Consider the following 20,043-nt stretch of genomic DNA (forward strand, 5'->3'; position numbering starts at 1 on the left):
CAGGCTCAGGTTCAGCTCAGGCCACAGGAGGGAAGCCATGACCTCGGTTATGGGGCAGAAGTCCCCCTTGTACATAAGTTCTTCATGGTGAGTCTCTAGAAGGAGGAGTAAAGAACTGATGTGTAGAAGTTAGAAGTTCCCAGAAAAGGCAGTATTTGAAGTCAATCTTGGAGAACCAAGAGGCCTTTAAAAGGCGGGTTCTGAGAGAAAGGGCATTCTGATGGGGAGCGTAACATGGGCCCAGGGAGGATGGGCTTACGTGCTGCTCACTTTCAGGGTAAAGTGCGTCTGCAGCAGCGGCCAAGGATTCTTGCTAAGTTTCTCTCCCTCCACGTAACCAATTCCCTCTCTCTCAGAGAGCACCCAGCCCCTGGCATTTGTTGCTGGCTCAGGACCTGGGTAACTCTGAAAACAACAGAGGGGCATGTACAGGATCATCACGGTAACTTGGATTAAATAATGTAAACTTGTAAACAGGACCAGCATCTCCCAGAGTCTGTGCAGGTTATGGACAACTTGAACATCCTCTCTGTTGATTCAATTACATACGTGCCCAATGAACTTATTATGAAATTTTACTAAAACCCAGTGACATTTACAGATTACAGTAGGAACCCTGTCACTCTGGCTCTGGGAACACAGGTGCCTGGGCAGTCCACTTTACCTGGTTGCCCAGGTAAAGCGGTAGGTAGAGGGGACCCCATCCAAGCTAGGCTGAACCTGGAATGGAAGGAGCCAGAGCCAACCTTTTTCTATTGCATTTGGTGAGCCCTGGTCGACCAAACCCATGATGGTACTTAGGACAGGCCATAGTTTTGTGAGTCTTCAGCAAAGCTCACAAAGTAATCACAGTGATTCCTCACTTAAGGGCCTCCTAAAGGCTAGTACTGGGGTCGGGGAGAAGAAGCCCCCACACTTTCGAGGCCCAACAAACACAGAAGTCACCGCCAAATGCCCTGAATAGGAGGCCAAAAGGACCTTAGGGTCCTGACTTGAAAAAAAATTCCAACAACTTCTGCTGACAATAGAAGCAAGGGAGCGGCATGTTGACATATGCTGAAAGGGGCATTTGTTGCCTGCGTTCGCTGGGGTATTTTGTGTGCTGCAGAGGAATGTGAACCTACAGTAATTTATCAGTGTAAACGTTTAACAGTTTAGTTTGAGTAATACGGTTGCACCATTTCTCCCCAGCTTCTCTCAAACATAGTAGGATGCTACCAATACGGCACAAAGCTTTCCAACGTTAATTGATGAAGATGGTAACTCCACGATGCTATGTCCACTCATAGACGTCAACCTTCTGGCTGCGGGGCTGGGAGTTCTAAAATGCGATCTCCGCAGCTGTGGTTATAATTGTTTCATGTCACATTGACCGGGCACATCTACGATTTTTAACACCCGTCTTAAAAAATTCCAATGACATCTGTTGAGAGTTTAATTGTGAGTGTAAAAAAAAAAATCATTAAAGGTACAGTCAAGAGATCAATTTTCAGACTGTTTAAACAACACGGTGGCCATCAGGCGGTGGAGGAATCTGGAGACATGACTAAGTTAATCTCCTGAGTGGCCGCGCTTAGTGTACCGGGGGCAGGAGAGGATGGAAGACAAGTTAAATGAAGTACGAGAAGACCGGCAAAGAGGGATGAGGCGAGAGCCAGAGGAGATCAGGAATGGGAAAGTGGGCCATCTCCCGTCCCATTGGAAAGTGTCCCTAACCCTGGGCTGACGTGGTCCCGTTTCCCGCGGGTTTGGGTGGAAGTGGGGGCGAAGAAGAGCGCCCGGGGGAGCCACCAGGAGCCACTTTTGTTCGGCGATCCCGGCGCCGGGTCGCGGCAGGGCGGCAGTGCGCAAGCGCGGGCGGGGCGGGGTAGGGGCGGCTGGGGGCGGGGCGAGGCTCGGGGGCGGGGCCGGGCAGGGGCGGGCTCGCGCTCGGGCCCCGCCCCCCACCGCCCCGGCCCGCTGCATCCGGGCACTGCCCGAATTAGCATCGTGCCGAGGCACAACTTTGCCGAGGCCCCAGCGAGATCCAGGCGCGCGCCGGAGGAAATATAGTCCCTGCCGCCCGGCAGCTCGCGCGGGGGCTGCGCGGGGGCTCCCGGCGCCGGGACCGGGGGTTGGGGGGGGCCATGCGCCTGGCCGCGCCCGCAGCCCCGGAACTCGGCGCAACTTGCCGGGCTGCCTGAGGAGTTGAGGGGGCGCGCGGCCGCCTTTCTCTCCCCCCTCCGCTCTCCAGACCCCCCTCCCTCCCTTTTCGGCCGTGGGGGAGGGGGCTCGTGTCCACCCCTCGCGCCCCCTCTCACCATCCTGGGAGACCCGATCTGCCCGCGTCCGTCCCGACCCCCGCGGAGCCGCGTAACTCCCCTGGACCCCGGGCCAAAGTGAGCGCAAAGTGCTGCCCAAGTTGCCGAGATGGAGCTGCAGAGCCGGCCCGAGGCGCTCGCCGTGGAACTCGCGCGCCACCAGGTAGGCGGTCGGGGGCTGCTGGCCTCGGACGCCGGGGGTCCGGGGTCCGGGGTCCGGAGCCCGGCGTCCTTTTCGTCGCAGGGCGCGCAGAGCTGGAGAGGCCCCCTCCTTTAAGCCTGCTGCCCCAGGGATGGGGGGAGTGTGTACATGAACGGACTCCCTTTTGGGCTTCCCCTCTGCGCCGCCCCCCTCCGTTTCGTGCAATCCTGCACAGTTTGAGGGATCGGGAGCACGTGGGACCCGAACCCAGTGTCTTCTCTTTCTCGGGCAGGATCTGCAGGACGAGGGTCCCGGGAGAGGGCCCCCTGCGTGCGCTTGCCCGGTATGTGTGTGTGTGAGTGTGAGTGTGAGTGTGAGTGTGTACGCCCACCCCCTCCGCCCCCACCCCCCTCCCGGTGCAGTCCTGCACAGTTTGCAAAAGTAGTTTTGGCGATTGTTGTTTGGGCGAACAGCGGCTCGGCGGCCGGAGCCCGGGCGGTGTTGCGGCGTGTGCGCGCGCGCGCGTGTGTGTGTATGTGTTGGGGAGATTAGGACGCGACTTGAATATTTATGAGCTTTGCTCGACACGGACTCGCCGTGTTTACTTGGCTCTTTGTTCCTCCCCCCTACCCCCGGCACACACTCACACTCCCTCGCACACGCACCCCGGCCTGCAAACTTGCACGGCTCGGGGCGCGCCGCCGGGTGGCCGCGGCCCCCGCCCCGCCCCGCGAGCTGCCCCGATGAGGCGGCAGCCACAGGTAAGCGGCCCCGCGCGGCACTGCCCGGCCGCCTCGCGTGCGTGTCGCGGCCGGGAGAACTCGGGCGGGGTGGGGGCGGCGGCCCCGCGGGGCCCCGGGCGCACTGGACCCCCCCACCCCGGGGCGGCCGGCCTGAGCCCGCGCCTCCGTGTTTCCGCAGAACGGCGACCTCAAGAAACAGCTGCACGAGCGGCAGCCGCGGATCGCCGCGCTCAGCGACAAACAAGTAAGCGAGCCGGAGCCGGCCCCCCGTCCGGGGTGGCGGGGTCGGGGGACTGGGGGGGGGTCACCGGGCACTTGGTAGCACCCTAAAAAGTGCTGGCCTCGGCGCCGCGCGCTCAGACTCCCAAAGGAGTCTCTGCGGTCTTCAAAGTTACCCGCCCACCCCCTGCTTCTGGGAAGAAGGGGCCAGGGTCTTGGAGGCCGAGGCGAGGGGCAGCGCGGCTCCTGCCGTGGCCGAAGGAGAGAAGCTGCCCTTAAAAGGCGGCGAGCAGCCCGGCGTCCATTTTGAGTTGGTGGACATGTTTTTGGAATGTGGACATTTCTCCCGCTCGGTGTCCCCCCCGCCAACCGCCCCCGTCCCCGGCCTCCCGCGGGCGTCAGGGTGCGGAGACAGGGGGCGGTCATTCGGGCCTGGACACCAAACTCCTTGGAAGTGGATTTTGGCGGGGGGCGGTTTACAGCGCAAATCTTAAAGAAATCGTTCTTCCTCCGGGCTCCCCCCTCCCCTCCCACTTCTCCGACATCACTTTTATTCTCAGAACCTGACGCCAGCCAGCTCCCGGGGAACAAAAGAAAGGCGCCCCCGGGACCCCTCGGTTCTGCCCAACTTTGGGTCTTCGGGCATCGGGTGTCCACTGGGACCCGCGAGGAGCTGCTCGCCGTAGGGATGGGGGGGCAGGGGGCCCGGCCGCCGACCCCTCCCGGCCCCCTCGGTGAGGAAAAGTTGTCCATTGTGACTTAGTTGCGCGGAGCTCAGCGCTAGAGGGGTTTCAGCACCGCGAACAGAGGCCGCCGCCGCCGGAGCGCGGCCAGCCGCGCGCCCCGCCCCCTCCCCCTCCCCGCCCCTCCCCCTCGGCGCCCCTCCCCCCACACCCCCTCCCCACACTCGCACCCCCGCCCCTTTCCCAAGCGGAGAACTTTGAGCGGCTCAGCCAATGGCGCTCTCGGGGCTCCGAGGCTGGCGGGGGCGGGGGCGCCGGCTCCGTCCCCGCGGCCCCCTCCTCCCCTCCCTCCGCCCGCCCGGCTGGCCCGCTCCCCCCGCCCCGCCCCGCCCCGCCTCGCCGAGCCCCCCCTTCTGCCTCCCGGGCCTTCGATCGCGCTTCCTTCGGAATGCCGGCCGCCGGCGTCAGCCTCAAACTTGGACCGCCCCCGCCCCCGCCCCCGCCCCCCGATCCGGTCCCCTTCTCGCTCCCTCAACTCCGGGTCGGGGGCGGGCCAGATCCGAAGACCACCCTGCTCCCCGGAGGGATGGTCGGTGTAGGGGCGAGACCGTGGACGTGGCTGGCGGGGGTTGGCGGCGACCCCGGCGAGGGAGAACTCGGAGGCCGGGTGTGCGTTTCGAATCTTTTTAAAGTTGCAAAGTGGTGGAAGGGGGGCGTGCAGAAGAGGAGGAGGGGGTCGGGGGCTGCGGAAAGAAAGACGGCTGCGGCCGCGGGTCGGCGCCTGGTCGGGGGCGTCGGGCTGGACGCGCGGGTGGGGACGAACGCGTTAACCCCTTTCCCGCGGTGCCGCGGCCCCCCTCCCCGGCCGCGCGCCCCCGCCCGGGAGTGGAAGCTTCCATTCCCGTCGGAGAAGGGGGGGGGGCGCCCGGCGCGCGGCTCCGGCGAAGTCGGGGAGTTCGCGGGGGGGGGGCGGGGGAGGGGACCCAGGCCCGGCATTACCATTTTGATTGCTTTGATGCCATTTTTGGAGGGGGAGGGGTTGGGAGACCCTTCTGCGCTGAGCACAAAGATGTTTAATCACTGTGTGAAATCAAATCACATACTTAAAAAAAAAATCCATCACCAAATCTGGTACCTTGTGATAGATGAGGGTTCCTAAGCTCCTTTTTTTTTTCCCCACTGGGTAAAACGGCAAGTTGTTGACTCTTCTACTCCGAGTAGAAGATTTAAAAGAGAAAATTCCACTAAGCCGGCAGCTCTCCTCGCAACAATGTCTCTTTATGTGTGCTTTTACAATACGTGGCAATAGTTTCACTATTTGGAGTGGCTTTTCGGAGCTTAGGTTTGCTCCTTTCTGTATTGTAGCAACTATTTCCAGGCTGTTTAAATTTTTATGATGATAGTAAATTAGTAGCTATTTATTATCTGTCATGCCTGAATTTAGATGAGGCCGGGGAGAGAAACATTTGAAAATCGTGTTTGAAGGTTGCGGGTGCCGCTGGTGGGGGCGGGGGGTGCGGGGAGGAGCCGTCCTACTCCGGTCTGCCTTTGCCTTTAAATCTGAACTCGGAGAAGGATGCTGCTGAACGGAATGTACCTCCATCTTTTTTGTGTGTGTGAGTGTGTGTTTAAAAAAAGGAAGAAAGAGAACAAGGAAAACTTTTGTTCCCTGACCTTTTAAAAATATTTCTCTCTGAGATGACTAAAAATAACGTCTGGGAAGCGGCCAGCGTTTGTCCTGGCCATTGGAACTTGTGTTTGTCACTGTGAGCGTGTTGTTTTTCCTTTTTCCTTTGTGGCATTTTATATAGCAGGGGCTCATAAAAGAGGGAGGGAGGGAGCTGGGGCCGTGGTGTAGCATGCTAATAAAGCTGCCTCGGCTCTCCCAAGCTCCGCGGTGGAATCTTTCAGAGGTCACCTATGAAATGAGTTGGTAGACTTAACATTTACTCACCTCTGTCTCCTCGGGAGAGTTTGGTGGAGATTGGCAGCTTGGCTGGGGAAAGGGTCGGAGGAATGAGCCCTTGGAGTTGATTAAGGGCTGCACCGGGGGCCTCTCGAAGAGGGGTGATGGGCTCTGCTTGGTTATCCCAGCACCTGCCCAAGGAGCTGGAATGGACGATCAGAGCTGAAAAAGCCAGTAGTGTTTCAGAGTTTGTTTTCAACTCAACAGAAAAGTAAGGGTAGTGTTGCTTGAGAGATTTGCTTGGGGGAAAAACACACCATCTTCCCTTCCGGAGATGTGTTTCTATCCTGCTGCCCCTTGGATGGTGGCATATAAAGGTTAAGTTTCAATTAAAAGTGCAGCTGTGAAAGTGATGAACTGGATAGTAAAATGGACGGATGACCTCATTATCCACATTTGTTAGAAATACAATAGCAGCGAGTAATATCTTTTGGTGCCTAGCCATCAATTTCCCATTTGTGCCCTTGGCACTGGAATTTTTTTCAGTTACTTCTGGAAGCACCGACGAGGGCTTGGAGATGTTTTTCCAGGACTTCCTGGGAGTAGATAGGTTGTTCCTTGGTCAGAAGTAGAGAGATACAAAGTGTGTGAGTGTCCAGCATTTATTCCACCATTGCTGGACTAGGGGATAAATGGGAAACCAGCATCTGTAGGACCTTGCTGTTTGAAAACAGAGTTCACTTTTTTTTTTTTTTTTTTAAAGAGGAAGCTGTAGGAGTTGGTCAGTAGCCCTTGGTGGCCAGGCTAATTGAAAACAGAGTTCATGTTTTTTCTTTTTTTTTTTTAAAAAGCGGGAGCTGTGGGTAGTTGGTCAGCAGTCCTCGGTGGCCAGGCTGCGTTCCGGGAGTGGCCCCCCACCACTGGGCTGTGACCCCCATGGAGGAAGGACCTCTTGTCTTTAACAAGATATGATGTGTGAAGACTCCATTAGTTGCTCCAGTGGTTTTACGCCATGAATTTGCAGCACATGCAGAGAAGCAGTAACATTTTTATCTAAATTGTCAAGCAACAAGCACTTCCGCGTAAATAACAGGCCCATCATAAATACCACAGGGTTTTTTTTTTTTTTTCCTTCCTCTTTGGAGTTCTCAGCACAACACAAACGCTGTGTGAAGGAGGCATCTTCACGCAAGTTCAGCTTCACCTTGGAGTGAGAGGACCTCCGGTATGAACTGCAGGGCATGCTGCTCTGGCAGAGACCTTACTCTCCCCTTCCCCCCCCGCACTGCACTGCCCAGTGAACTTGGGGCCTTGCACGCTGCCCGATGCATCGATTTGATGAACTCTGGATTCCGAGGGGCTGTCCTCAAGTGCAGCAATAAAAATATGTCTTCTTGAAAGGTATTATGTATGTGGCATTCGCTCAGGCGCTGAATCACGTCTTCATTGTGATTCACTAGCTCTGGTGGACACCCGAGGGGTCCCACGGTGGAAGCGTTCACCGAACAGAACTGCAGGGTGGGTCTATTCTGAAGGCTTCCCAGTTGCTTTCCACCCTTCCATTAAAGGATGTTCCATTCTCCAGGCTCTGACCCCGAGTCTGCGCTAATCCAGGAGGCTAAATGTCAGTCTTCCTCACCTAGAGTTCAAGATGTCATTCTTCAAACAGCACCGTTACATGGGAAGAAGAAAACATACTCTCTCCATCTTCTATAGTCTGGAAATGAGCACAGGGTTGGGACAGAAGGGGCTCAGCCCTGGCTTTCCCCAAGTGCCCCCTGCTTGGCCGTGACCCCTTACTACCCCCCAACCCCCGCCACAGCCAGGGGGACCCACACTTCCCTAGGACCCACACTTTTATCCAAGCCGCGTTTTCCCGGAGTCTCTCTTCCCCTCCATCTGTCCACCCCTCTGGTTCCTCCCCCATTATCTCTTAGCTGGAAGATTGCAGTAGCCTTCTCACTGCAACCACTTAAAAAACATTATTGAAATAGAATTCAGATATTGCGTACTTCACCCATTTAAAATGTACAGTCAAGTATTTTTTATACCTTCACAGATATTTGCAGCCGATCACCACCATCAGTTTTAGAATATTTTCAGAATATTGTTGTTCAGTCTCTCAGTTATGTTAGATTCTTTTCGACCACATGGACTGCAGCACACCAGGCTCCTCTGTCCTCGACTATCTCCCAGAGTTTGCTCAAATTCATGTCCATTGAGTTGGTGTTGCTATCTCATCCTCTCATCTCATCCTCTGCCTCCCCCTTCTCTTTTTGCCTTCTGTCTTACCCAGCATCAGGGTCTTTTCCAGTGAGCCAGCTCTTCGTATCAGGTGGCCAGAGTATTACTTCAGAGTATTACCCAGCCATTGTTGCTCTTCGGTTGCCAAGTCGTGTCTGATTCTCTGCGACCCCACGGACCTCAGCACACCAGGCTCCCCTGTCCATCCCTATCACCTGGAGCTTGCTCAAACTCATGTCCATCGAGTCAGTGGTACCATCCAACCATTTCATCCTGTTGCTACTTTCTCCTCCTGCCCTCAGTCTTTCGCAGCATCATGGTCTTTTCCAGTGAATTGGCTCTTTGCATCAGGTGGCCAAAGTATTGGAGCTTTAGCCTCAGCATCAATCCTTCCAGTGAATTTTCAGGGTTGATTTCCTTTCGGTTTGACTGGTTTGATCTCCTTGCTGTCCAAGGGACTCTCAAGAGTCTTTTCCAGCACCGCAGGTCAAAAGCAGTGATTGTATGGCACTCAGCCTTCTTCATAGTCCAACTCTCACATCCATACATGACTAGCTTTGACTAGATGGACCTTTGTTGGTAAAGTGATGTCTCTAAGAGCAAAATAATGCCTCTTGGGGCAATGCAGATGGACCTAGAGATCGTCAGTGAAAAATCAGTAGAAAGACAAACATATGATATTGCTTATATGTGGAATCTAAAAAATTGATGCAAATGAACTTCTTTACAGAGCAGAAATAGAGTCACAGATGTAGAAAACAAACTTATGGTTACCAGAGAGGGAAGTGTATGTATAAAATGGATAGCTAATCAGGCCTGCTGTATAGCACAGGGAACGCTACTCAGTGCTCTGTAGTGACCTGTGTGGGGAAAGAATCTAAAAAAACGTGGAGGTATATATATATATATATATATATATATAAAACTGATCCTGGGTGGCTCAGTTGGTAAAGAATCCGCCTGCCAATGCAGGAGACTCGAGTTCTATCCCTGTGTTGGGAAGATCCCCTGGAGAAGGAAATGGCAGCACTCCAGTATTCTAGCCTGGGAAATCCCATGGACAGAGGAGCCTGGAAGGCTACAGTCCACGGGTCACAAGAACTGGAGACGGCTTAGCGACGACTAAACCACAAAAGCAGCATAGCTGATTCATTTCACTGCACAGCAGAGGCTAATGGAACATTGTAGATCGACTCCAACAAAAATCAAGAAAAAACGTTTAGAACATTTTCATCCTCTCAGTGAGAAAGCCTTTGGGTCTCGCCCCTCGCATCCCCGCTCCAGGCTGCAGGCGTCCACTCGTTCACTTCCTGTCTGCAGGCCTGCTTTCTGTCGCTGCAGAGTTGCCTGTACTGCACTTGCGCTCGAGTGGACTCACATCGTGTGGTTTTGTCTGCTGGGCTGCTTTCACCGAGCAGAATGTTTCAAGGTCCACCCAAGTTGTAGTGTGTCGGACTTGGTTCCTTTTTATGTCTGAATGACCTTCCGTCGTACGGGAGATCTCGTCCTGCGCCCATTCACTAGCTGATGGGCACTTGGGTGGTTCCTACCCCCAGGCTCTGGGGAACAGTGTACTACCTTTTCCTGTGCCTCTCTGGTTCCTCTTCAATTAGCGTGAGCATCTTGGAACTGGACCGAGATCACAGTGCCCCTTGAGGAAGCCCTTCTGGTGGTTTCCCGCTGCTCTGTGGGGGGCTGGCCCTGCGCCCCTGCTCGACCTCTGTGCTGGGACCCTCACCTGCCCCCTGCCCCCTTCCCCCCCCCACAGTGCTGCTCCTGGGCTGCTCCACAGCAGGGGCCTCGGGTACCATGAGCATCTTCCGCTCTGGAGACCACCGGCCATTACCATCTTCATCTCTTCATGGAAGTCCACTGTCCCTGCTAGACTGGAAGCTCCCTGAGGGGTGGGGGCAGTGCTCTCCACTCCCTTCCCCAGGTTCCGAGAGCAGTGCCTTGTGGTGCTGGATTTGTGTTGGTGGAACAGGCAAATGACTAAGAAGATGGGTGTCCGGGTTGGCGGGGACCAGCAACCAGCCCCAGAGGAGTCCCAGGAGTTGTCCTCTGTAGGCGTGCAGTAAACAGATTTTTAAAATCCTGCATTTGGAATGAGCAGCATAGAGGTGAGACCAGCAGCTCCCCTGGTCTCAGAAACCTCACAAGAGAGTGAGGTATAGATGACCATGTGTCAAGGGAATTCCAGAAAATTCTGTGAAAACCATGCTGTGCAGGCCCCTGGAGATGAGAGACAGTTTCCTGGGGGAGAAGGGGCTTCCAGGAAGCCTGGGGTCATGTTCGGAAAGAGCTGGTATCCCAGCTGAGGGCTAATGGCCCACGGAGACCTGCAGGTGTGGGTGAGTTTCCAGCAGTTGAAGCATGGAAGAGAGAGAGACAGGCAGACAGCAGAGAGGGCAGGCTGAGGCTGGAGCCAGGAAGACGCTGAATGCCGAGCAAAGGTCTGGGAGAGGACCTGGGGCTTTAGGGCAGCTTAGGAGGAGGGGGAGCGAGAAGGTGTGTTAGTCGCTGGGTTGTGTCTGACTCTTAGCGACCCTAGGGACTATAGCCCGCTGGCCTCCTTGGTCCATGGGATTCTTCAGGCAAGAATACTGGAGTGGGTTGCCGATCACTTCTCCAGGGGATCTTCCTGATCGAACCCAGGTCTCCTGCACTGTGGGCAGATACTTTACCATCTGAGCCATGAGGGAAGTCGGGAGGAGGGTGAAGGAGGGCTGAATTCACTCCCTGTGTGGCCCGGCCGGCCGAACGCGCTCCCTGCTGTCTGTCACCTGTGTGGGAGGTTCTTGCAGGGACAGTGACATCCATGTGTGATGTGGAGAGGAGGCGGCTGGACTTGGGTGACTGGCATATGACAGGCTTGAGGGCAGGGGGCAGTGTGCTGACCCTTCTCCTCCTGCCTTCCACAGAGCTCCTGACAGCTGAGAAATGAGTGGGGGATGTTTCTAGAAGGCTGCGCAGTGGGCTCAGCCGGCAGTGATGTGCTGTGCTGAGGTGCCCGGGGTCGCCCTGAGAAGGTGACATCCGAGTCTGCGAGAAGCAAGAATCCGATCGCACACCCAGCACCCGGCTGTGTCCAGCACCCGTGTTCTCCAGCGAGCCTTTCCGACACCTCTTTGATACACACGTTGTGATTTGTCGGGGTCATCTCATGACTTGGCTCAGGCTGGGTGGGTGGATCTTCCCTGCGGTGCAGGTCAGAGAAGGGCAGCTCCCCAAGGTCAGATGGCTCCGGTCCCCGAGAGGGTGCCCTCTGTTTCGGCCCCTGCCCCGCCTCTGGTTGGCCCCCTGCCTCTGGAGTAGAGCACAGCGTGGCCGGGAGAGCAGAGGGATGGAGGTGACACCAGGGTTCCTCTCCCAGCCCCCTGCCTCTGGTGGAGTAGCTTCCAGCAAGTCCTTGTGGGTCCTCCATAAAGCGGGTGTAGTGGTTAAAACTGCCTTGCCGGGTTGTTGAAATGAATCTGGATCATAGATGAGCAAGTGTATGTAAATGAACAAGCAGAGCGAAGGAGTTGATTGGAAGAGAATTGTGTTGGCTGCGGTGACGCTAGTGGTAAAGAACCCACCTGCTGACGCAGGGAGGCGTGAGAGACGTGGGTGCCATCTCTGGGTCTGGAGAAGGAAATGATCCCCTGGAGATCAAATGATCCTCCTCAAGATCCCCTGGAGAAGGAAATGACAACCCGCTCCAGTATTCTTGCCAGGAGACCTGGGTTTGATCTCTGGGTCGGGAAGATCCCCTGGAGGAGGGCATGGCAACCCACTCCAGTAGTCTTTCGTGGAGAATCACACGGACAGAGGAGCCTGTGGGGCTACAGTCCAAGGGGTCGCAGAGAGTCGGACACGACTGAAATGACTTAGGATGCGTTGGCGGCCTTGGTGCCCCCAGGACACGCCTGCCACACCCTACCCTGTGTCTGTGGGGCTGGAACCTTCGCTCTGTTGCTGGTCCCCCTTTGGAGCCTTGCTGCTTGTCACTCCTGGTAGAGGTGGACGATGGCGGTGCCATCTCTCCCAGTCCAAGGAGTCGACTTTGTTTCATGAGCCTCTTAAAACACCTGCTGTCGGAATGGTACCATTGATTTCAATTAACTTGGAATTTTTTTCACTGCGATGACTCTGATAATAACTTTGGTAATCCCACGATGCCTCATTAGAGCTGCTGGCTACGATGAGCAGCTCTGTGGTTTAGCAAGTTTTTTTCTCCAGCGCCTTTGTCTTTCCAGGACCGAATCGCCGGCTCGCTGCAGGTTTTCACCCCATTCGTGTGAGTGATGCTGAACGTGGCTGCCACCCGGTCCGCCCGTTGAAACCCATCACGGGGCCGCACTCGTGGTGGGGGCCCTTCCGCGGGGGTAGTGTCTCAGGTCACACACGGGGAGCTTGTGGGTTGTGTGTTGGCTTGCGCTCTGAGACCCTTGCCCCAGACACAGAAGGACTTTGGGGAAACAGGCAGCTTTCTGGGGAGGGGGGGCAGCTACTGTTCACCTCCCCCACCCTGTTGGAATTTATAGCTTTTAAGGAAATAGGACCCTGGATTTGATTTTCCTTGCAGTCTCTGAGTTTCTTTAGATCTTAGTTCTCTAACCAGGGGTTGAACCTGTGCCCGCTGCAGTGGGAGTGCAGGGTCTTTAGCACTGGACTGCCAGGGAAGTCCTCACAAGGCTTTCAGCTTTTGTCTCCAAGAGGCGTGTAAGAAACGGGTTGAGCGCAGGCTCTACAACGGGGCAGGCTGGAGTTGTAAACCCAACTCCGTGCTTCGAGGGCTGTAAAATGAAATAACCAACAGCAGCGCAATGTGGGAGGCAGCCACGTGCTGGTGTGTGGGGAGCGCTCCAGAAACCCGGATGCGGCACCCGCCAGGATTAAATGAGACGAGACGTGAAGCTGTGGCCATGGCGAGCCTTCAACAACTGGGACCTGGGCATCACAGGTCGCAGCTTTCCCATCCGATGCTGACCCTGGGCAAGGCCCTGCCAGTGGTCTCCATGGACCAACTGGGTCCCTATTTGCCCTGGCCTTTGGAGGGGGGGCCTGCCTTTTTGTTTGGGAGGTGGCGGAAGCCCAGAGAGGTTGAGTGGCCTGTTGAGGTCACACAGCTGGCAAGTGGAGGAGCTGCGGGCCAGCTCGGGGTCACTGTGGCCTCGCAGTCTTAGCCCCTATGCTGGACAGGCCTTCTGGCTCTGCATACGAAGAGTTCGGAGTCATGCCATGCCTGGGCGCAGGTCCCGGTAAAAGAAAACGGAGTTAGGACGTCAGAGGGAACCGCCCGCGAGTTCTCAGCCGTTGGTGATGACGAGTGGGAGCTTCACACTGCGGTGGAAAGTCATGGAACGTTGGAGGGGCTGGGCATCTGGGTGAGGAGCCTGGGGCAGGCTGGCTGCAGAGAGGGGTCTCCACAGTGGAGAAGCTGAGTCCACGGTGGGAGGTTTGGACTTGACCCCTAGCGAGTGCACCTGCAGCCTCGCCCTCTCATCCTGCTGTGGCCTGAGCCCCTCCCTGCTTGGCCGCTTCCGTTTTTCTTCTTAATATTATTGCTGTTGTTTTGTAAGGGGGAGGCATCTTCTCGTTTTGAAATGGCCTCTGTTCTCGAAGGGAACGAACATGCTTCCTTTAGTTGGGTTCCCTGCCCCCGCCCCCTCCAGCCGCCCCCGCCTCTTTGGGTTCATTACTTATTGTTTCCCGAGTGTTGCAGTTTCCTGAGTGTGGTGAGAAATTGCTGATACAGCTTCCTTCGCGCGATGACCTCTGAGTGCCACCAGCGGGCGTCCCTGAAGTCTCAGATGGGCTGCGTTTTGCTTTTAGTTGTTTTTTTTTTTTTTTTGCTTGGCACCTGTGTTGGTCTTGTTAAAGCGCAGCATAAAGAAGTACATCAGTGGGGGATATTTTTCTTTTTTTTGTTCAGGGTTGAGTGGTCGTCAGCTCCCAGTAGCCTAGGAGGAGCCAGTTGTCTGGGTCCTTGGTTTAAAGTGGGGGCGATGCTGCTTCCCGGGCAAGGCTGTCCTGAGGGTCTTGCGTGCTGGGTGCAATTCCCGCCTTTAGTGGGACAGCTGTTAGAGGGAGATGTTATCAACAGGATATTAGCAGTCATATGAGAAGCAGGAATCTGGTGGTGTCCCCGAGACGCTACTGCCTGGGTAAGCAGCCGGGCACCTGTGGCTTTTTGTTGGCACAGAAGCCCCGAGTTGCGCTTTGTCTCCATGGACAAGGCTGGGATTTGTGTGTGTCCACAGCTGGGACTGGGACCGAAACTTGGGATTCGGTAGAGATTGAGGGCATGAGTCCCCCAGACGTGGTCTGACGGCATAAAGCGTACGGTAGGCGAGACCAGGAGGACTTTGCAGAATGCCTCCCCAAGCCCCCTTCTCCCAGCTGAAACTTTGGCCCCGAGTCGGGGGTGATGGCACTCAGGCACCCCCCCATCGTCCTGACTACAGCGCAGCCCCACGGGAAGCCCACTGTTTTTGTTTAAGCCTTGAATTCTGTTCGCTGCTGTTTCAGAGGCGGCTTGCCCACACGGGCGGCTGCTGGGTGAGACGTTCCGGGGTCCCACACATGATGTCCTTGTGCCAACAGCTGGGCTGAGGGGAGCTTGACGCGGTGGTGTTCAGGCAGTGGTGTTCAAAAGGTGATCAGACTTTCAGAGCAGTTGCTCCGCAGGACACGGTGCATTCTGGAACTGTTTGTTTTATGGGACGTATTCTATCAGATTGACCTTTGATCTGTAGGTGGAGGTAAATTGCAGAAAGGTCCATGCCTGCATGTGACTCCGCTCTTGGAAGTAAAGAAGCATTCACAGGAAAGCATCTGCCAGGGTTTGCCAAGTCACCCTCCAACATAGAAAAGGCGATAAAAGACAGTAATTCAGAGAGGGGGGCCGTGTAGCTCAATCTTCAGGGGAAATGATGGCTGGCTTTCGAGCTCTTGGGTGGAGGCCTCAGAAAGTTTCTTGAGATGGCAGATGGGGGGTGTCTCTTGGGGCCTCCCTGGGGGCTGCATACCTGCAGGCTGTCTGTGGGGGACGCCATCATCAACCTGGGGAGAAGCTTTTTGCTCCAGGAAAGAAACAAGGTGGTGGTGGGCGTGGGGGGGTGGGGGGTGGGCGGGGTGGGGGTGGGGAGAGGAAGGGAGGGCGCTGCGTTTCCCTTGATGTCACTCAGGCGGAAAGCCAATCTGCACATGTAAATGAACTTGAAAATGCAATTAAAAATATATACATATTAGGGACTGTGATCCAGAATTTAACGTGAGATGCAGGTTACCCATTGACAAGCCGCCTTCCCTGCAATCAGTGGTACCAACTCTCCTCTGTGATGAATGCGTCTCGGAGTGATAAATGCACCCAGATGAACGCAGGATTATTCCTTAAGCTAGTTTGACAGCCCTCACCGAGCCTCATCTGCTTATATCACCCAACCTCCTTCTCCCAGCTGTCGCTGTGAAGGGGACACGGACTCAGGAAGGTCCTTCCCTGTGCTTGTCCTGGATGGACAAGAGATCGGGCAGAACAGTCGCACGCGTTGCTGTGGACAGAGGTCAGGGGGACCCTGGATATTGTTACAGCCGCCCGTGCTGGGCGGTGGACACATTGCAGGGAGCCCCTGCCTGGGGCTGAGAGTAGGAGCTGGACCTGGGGGCCAGGCAGGTGTGGCGTCTGGGGCTGGAAGGAAACGGGGGCGGGCTCTTGGTTGTTTTCTCCCGGGGCGTGCCCCCTGGCACGTGCAGAAGAGAACGCTCAGATGGTAAGGGCGACAGCCTCCGCTGAGGGCCGAGTGGTGACAATTTGGTACATGCCATGGGGCACCCACTCAGTGCTGGGCTCTGGGGACACGGCGGTGGAGAGAGGCGTGCTCACAGTCCTGGAAGGGAGACAGATAACAGGCAGGAAGCGTCATAGATGAGTCCCAGGGTCAGGGGGAAGGTGATGGGCGCTCCGGCAGAGGGGGCGGGGGAGGGTGGGGGGTTGAGAGGGCCCTCAGGCGTGGCTCAAGGCCTACAGAAGAAGCTGGAGGATGGACCCTCGTGATTCTCTGCAGGAAGAGTGTCCCGGGCAGAGGGAACAGCCTCTGCAAAGGCCTTGAGACGGGTTGTGCCGGGCGTTTCTAGTCCAGGCCAGTGTGGGCAGGCGAATAAGTGACAAGTAAGCAAGGAGGTCCCAGAGTAGATGGAACAGGGCAGGGACCGCCCTCTCCAGACAGCTTGCCCTGCCTTTAAACCACCAACTGGTTGCCATGAGGACCAAAAAATGGTTCTTTCTTTTTAAAAATATTTGTTTGTTTGGTTGCCCCAGGTCTTAGTTGCAACCTGTGGAATCTAGTTCCCTGACTAGGAATTGAACCTATGCTCCTTGTACTGGGATCGTGGAGTCTTAGCCACTGGACCACCATAGAAGTCCCAAAGCTGCCCTTTCAAGGGGCAGAATGTAGAGTAGAACCTGGAAGGTACCTTTAGAAGGCGGATTTCAGCTCCCAGGCTGGAGAATTCTCTTCCTGAGGGCTCTGCCTGGGGATCGAATTGTTTGTTCTGAGACCTTCGACCACCTGTCCAGCACCTCATAGTAAAGGCCGGGGGGCGGGGGCCGGCGCTGGGGCACCAGCAGCGGCTGGATGGGAGGCTGGGCTGGTGCTGAGGTTCTGTGTTTCAGAAATGCCCAGGCTCATCTGGAGTTCAGTCCTGGCCAGTCACCACCTGAGATGCCCTGACTCTTGCAGGAGCGAAGACCCTGACCCTGCGGGCGGGCTGGTGAGCGCCCTGGGCCCAGGGACAGCCAGGCCCGGCAGCACCCATGTCATGTGGCATGGGCCCCAGGCAGCCTGCTTTTTAATTTTTTTTTTTTTTCAAGAGAGGCAGCTGCTGCTGCTAAGTCGCTTCAGCTATGTGCCACTCTGTGCAACCCCACGGACAGCAGCCCCCCAGGCTTCCCTGTCCACGGGATTCTCCAGGCAAGAATACTGGAGTGGGTTGCCATATCCTTCTCCCCAAGAGAGGCAGAAACCCATGCTAAGAAGAAATCTGCAGTTTAGATGTGGGCGGAACATTCAGGCTTTTTCTAAATGGGCTGGCCCGAAGGACACTCCCACAGGCTGGACCACCTCTTCTGATTGCCCTTCCGCGGCCCCTCCCTAGGCCCTGGACACCTGGCTCCTCCGTCATGGTCCAGGCCCAGCCGAAGCAGGCACTTGTCCTTACCTCCCAACGGGATCTGGTGTCCCTCCGCCAGCTCCATCATGCTGGGGCGTGACCTAGTCATTTCCTGCGTGATGCTGACGTTCAGCGCTCCAGGGTGAGTCGGAGTCGGATGGTGAGCCCTGAGGTCCAGCGAGCCCGCCGCCCTGGAGCCTCCCACCCTGAGCCGCCTGCTCCCCCTAACATCCCCACCTTGGAACCCCCAGCGCTGTTAGAACAAAACAGTTGATAGTGGGGCTGGAGGGCCGTTGAGGTTCCTTAAGAGCCTTCATTTCTCATTTAGATAAAAAGGGGCCCTCAGATCTATTTCTGTAAATAAAAACAGTCCCACCCCCCTGCCCCTGCCCCCTCTCCCTGGCTTCCCAAGCCCTGGCCGAAGCCGGTGGCTTGTTGAAGTTAGTTTATTAATGAGTCTGCTGAGTGGGCCTGAATGGAGGCTGCGCTCTCATATTGCGGATCTAATTATAAACACGAGGGACGGTACCAAATAAGCAGCATTTAAAGGGAGAAGAGTCTGGCAGCTCGGTTTAAAGTGTCCTTTAATGAACTTCTTTGGCACTTGTATCTTAGCAACACATTTTATTACATCCTGGTGCAGCTGGACTCGGGCACAGTAATTTATCCACCCCCAGCTCTCCCCCACCCCCCACTCTGACTTTCTTTGGCGACTGGAGGGAGGAATGTGCTGACCCGATTTTCCAAGGCTGTATTCGCATCTCTTCTGCTTTGTTTAGTTGATGGAAAAGGCAAACGGGGTGCCTGGTGCACGGCACGATGCTGGCCAGCAGGAGGGGGACGGTAGCTCCGGCCTGGAAGGTGGGCGGCTGCCTAGCTTGACCAGGTGCTACAGGCTGCCCTGGGGATGGGATGACGCTCTCCCTGGTGCTCCCTGGGTTTGGGTATTTTTATCTGGACTTCTTTCCTGTAATGATACTAATTTGGCTACGGCAGAACTGGGGACATTTACAGATCTTTCCTTGTAATCAGCAGGCCTGTAAGTGGAGGTGGGAGGTGTTCTAGATGCGTGTGGCAGGGGCCGGCAAGGAGCAGAAGCAGGGCCAGGGTAGGGACCTTCCAGCCTGGCTGCTCCTGAGCCTGGGGACCTAGGCTGGCTACTTCCTTTCCCGAGTCTTAACTCTCGTGTCTGCTGGGTGAGGCTCCTGCAGCCCATATAATAGAGCGAACTATAGCAGGTGGGTCAAATGCACTCCGTCACGATGTGGAGGCCAGAAGTCTGAAATCAAGGCACCAGCACGGCTGTGCTCTCTCCAGAGTCCAGGGGAGGGTCCTTCCTGCCCTTTTTGGCTCCGGGGGGCTCCAGGTGTCCCTGGGCTCGCGACGGCATCCCTCTGGTCTCTGCCTCTGTTTCCACATGGCCGAGTTCTCTTTGAGTCTGTGTCCTTCCTTCTTACCAGGGGGCTTCCCTGGTGGCTCAGCTGGTAAAGAATCCGCCTGCAGTGTGGGAGACCTGGGTTCGATCCCTGGGTTGGGAAGATCCCCTGGAGAAGGAAAAGACTCCACACTCTAGTATTCTGGCCCAGAGAATTCCATGGACTGTATAGTCCATGGGGTCTCAAAGAGTCGGACACGACTGAGTGACTCACTTTCTTGCAAGGACCCCATTCATTACATTTTGGGCCCCTCCATCCAGTATGACCTCAACTAATTATATGTGCAAAGACCTGATTCCCAAAGGTCACACTCTGAGGTTCTGGATGGACACTAACTCATTGCGTCTGCCAGTAGGAGCTAGTCACGCCTTCCTCAGATTACGGGTGGAGGTCCCACTGCCCATTTCCCTCCCCTCCCGCTGCCCCTCTCCCACCAGCTCGCAGAGTCCGGTTCAGGCCCTGGCTCGTTAGCATCGCTCTGTACCCATCACCACTGTCCTCCTGAGCCTCTGCTCTGACTCGGCAGGCAGGGCAGCGCTGTCCTGACCTGTCATGCTAGGTGGCTCTGTCCAGACTCTTGCAGAATCCTCCCCGCTGGAGTGGGTGCTTCCTTCCTAAGACCGCAGAGGGCGTGGGGCTGGAGGGAGTTACATGGAGCTGAATTTTGGCTTAACCTCCAGCACTTTCTAAGGATCAGGAGAGAGTGTGTGGAGAGAGCCCACTGCCCCAGGAGGTGACAAGCTCCCGTTGGGAGTGAGGGATGCTGGGGTGTTTGCATGTGAGGGGGTTTCACCAGGCCAAGTGAGGTCCCCTCTGCCCAGGAGTCAGCCTCTCTGACTCGGCCCAGCAGTCTGTCCTATGACCTGACCACGGCTCCCTCTTTTAGGTTGCTCACTGACACGTTTATGAAGGGCATTTTGGAAGGCAAGCCCCGAAGGAGGTAAAGCTCAGGGTTGTGGCAGCCCCTTCCCACCCACCTCCTGGCCAGCTCAGAAAAACCCATGGGGCTGCTGTCCCATGTCCCCAGATGAGTCCTCCTGTGGTGGGCAAGCTCAGAGGCCAGCAGAGCCAAGAGGCAGGCTGCAGGAGGGGCCAAATGGGGCCCAGCTGAGAAGAGGGGAGGTGATGGAGGAGGGGGAGGTGATGGAGGTGGAGAAGGTCAGGGAGGTTGTGGAGGTGGGGGACATGGGGAGTTGATAGAGGTGATGGAGGTGGGA

The 20,043-nt window shown here is 56.2% G+C and overlaps 1 protein-coding gene across 2 annotated transcripts in view; it reads left to right on the plus strand.

Moving 5' to 3' along the window:
• The first annotated feature begins 2,093 nt into the window (after nucleotides 1-2,093).
• Nucleotides 2,094-20,043, plus strand: part of PHF21B (PHD finger protein 21B) — an 83,567-nt gene continuing 65,617 nt past the window's right edge. Inside the window, exons 1-2 of one of the 2 annotated variants that reach the window (XM_040234561.1) lie at nucleotides 2,094-2,463; nucleotides 3,364-3,429. In XM_040234561.1, coding sequence (XP_040090495.1) covers nucleotides 2,410-2,463; nucleotides 3,364-3,429 — 120 coding nt within the window. In that variant the 5' untranslated portion in view covers nucleotides 2,094-2,409. Of the gene's footprint in view, nucleotides 2,464-3,108; nucleotides 3,204-3,363; nucleotides 3,430-20,043 lie in introns of those variants that run through there. The other variant, XM_040234562.1, reaches the window with a different exon arrangement.

Source organism: Oryx dammah, unplaced genomic scaffold (genome assembly GCF_014754425.2).
Source record: "Oryx dammah isolate SB20612 unplaced genomic scaffold, SCBI_Odam_1.1 HiC_scaffold_29, whole genome shotgun sequence".
Lineage (NCBI taxonomy): Eukaryota > Metazoa > Chordata > Mammalia > Artiodactyla > Bovidae > Oryx > Oryx dammah.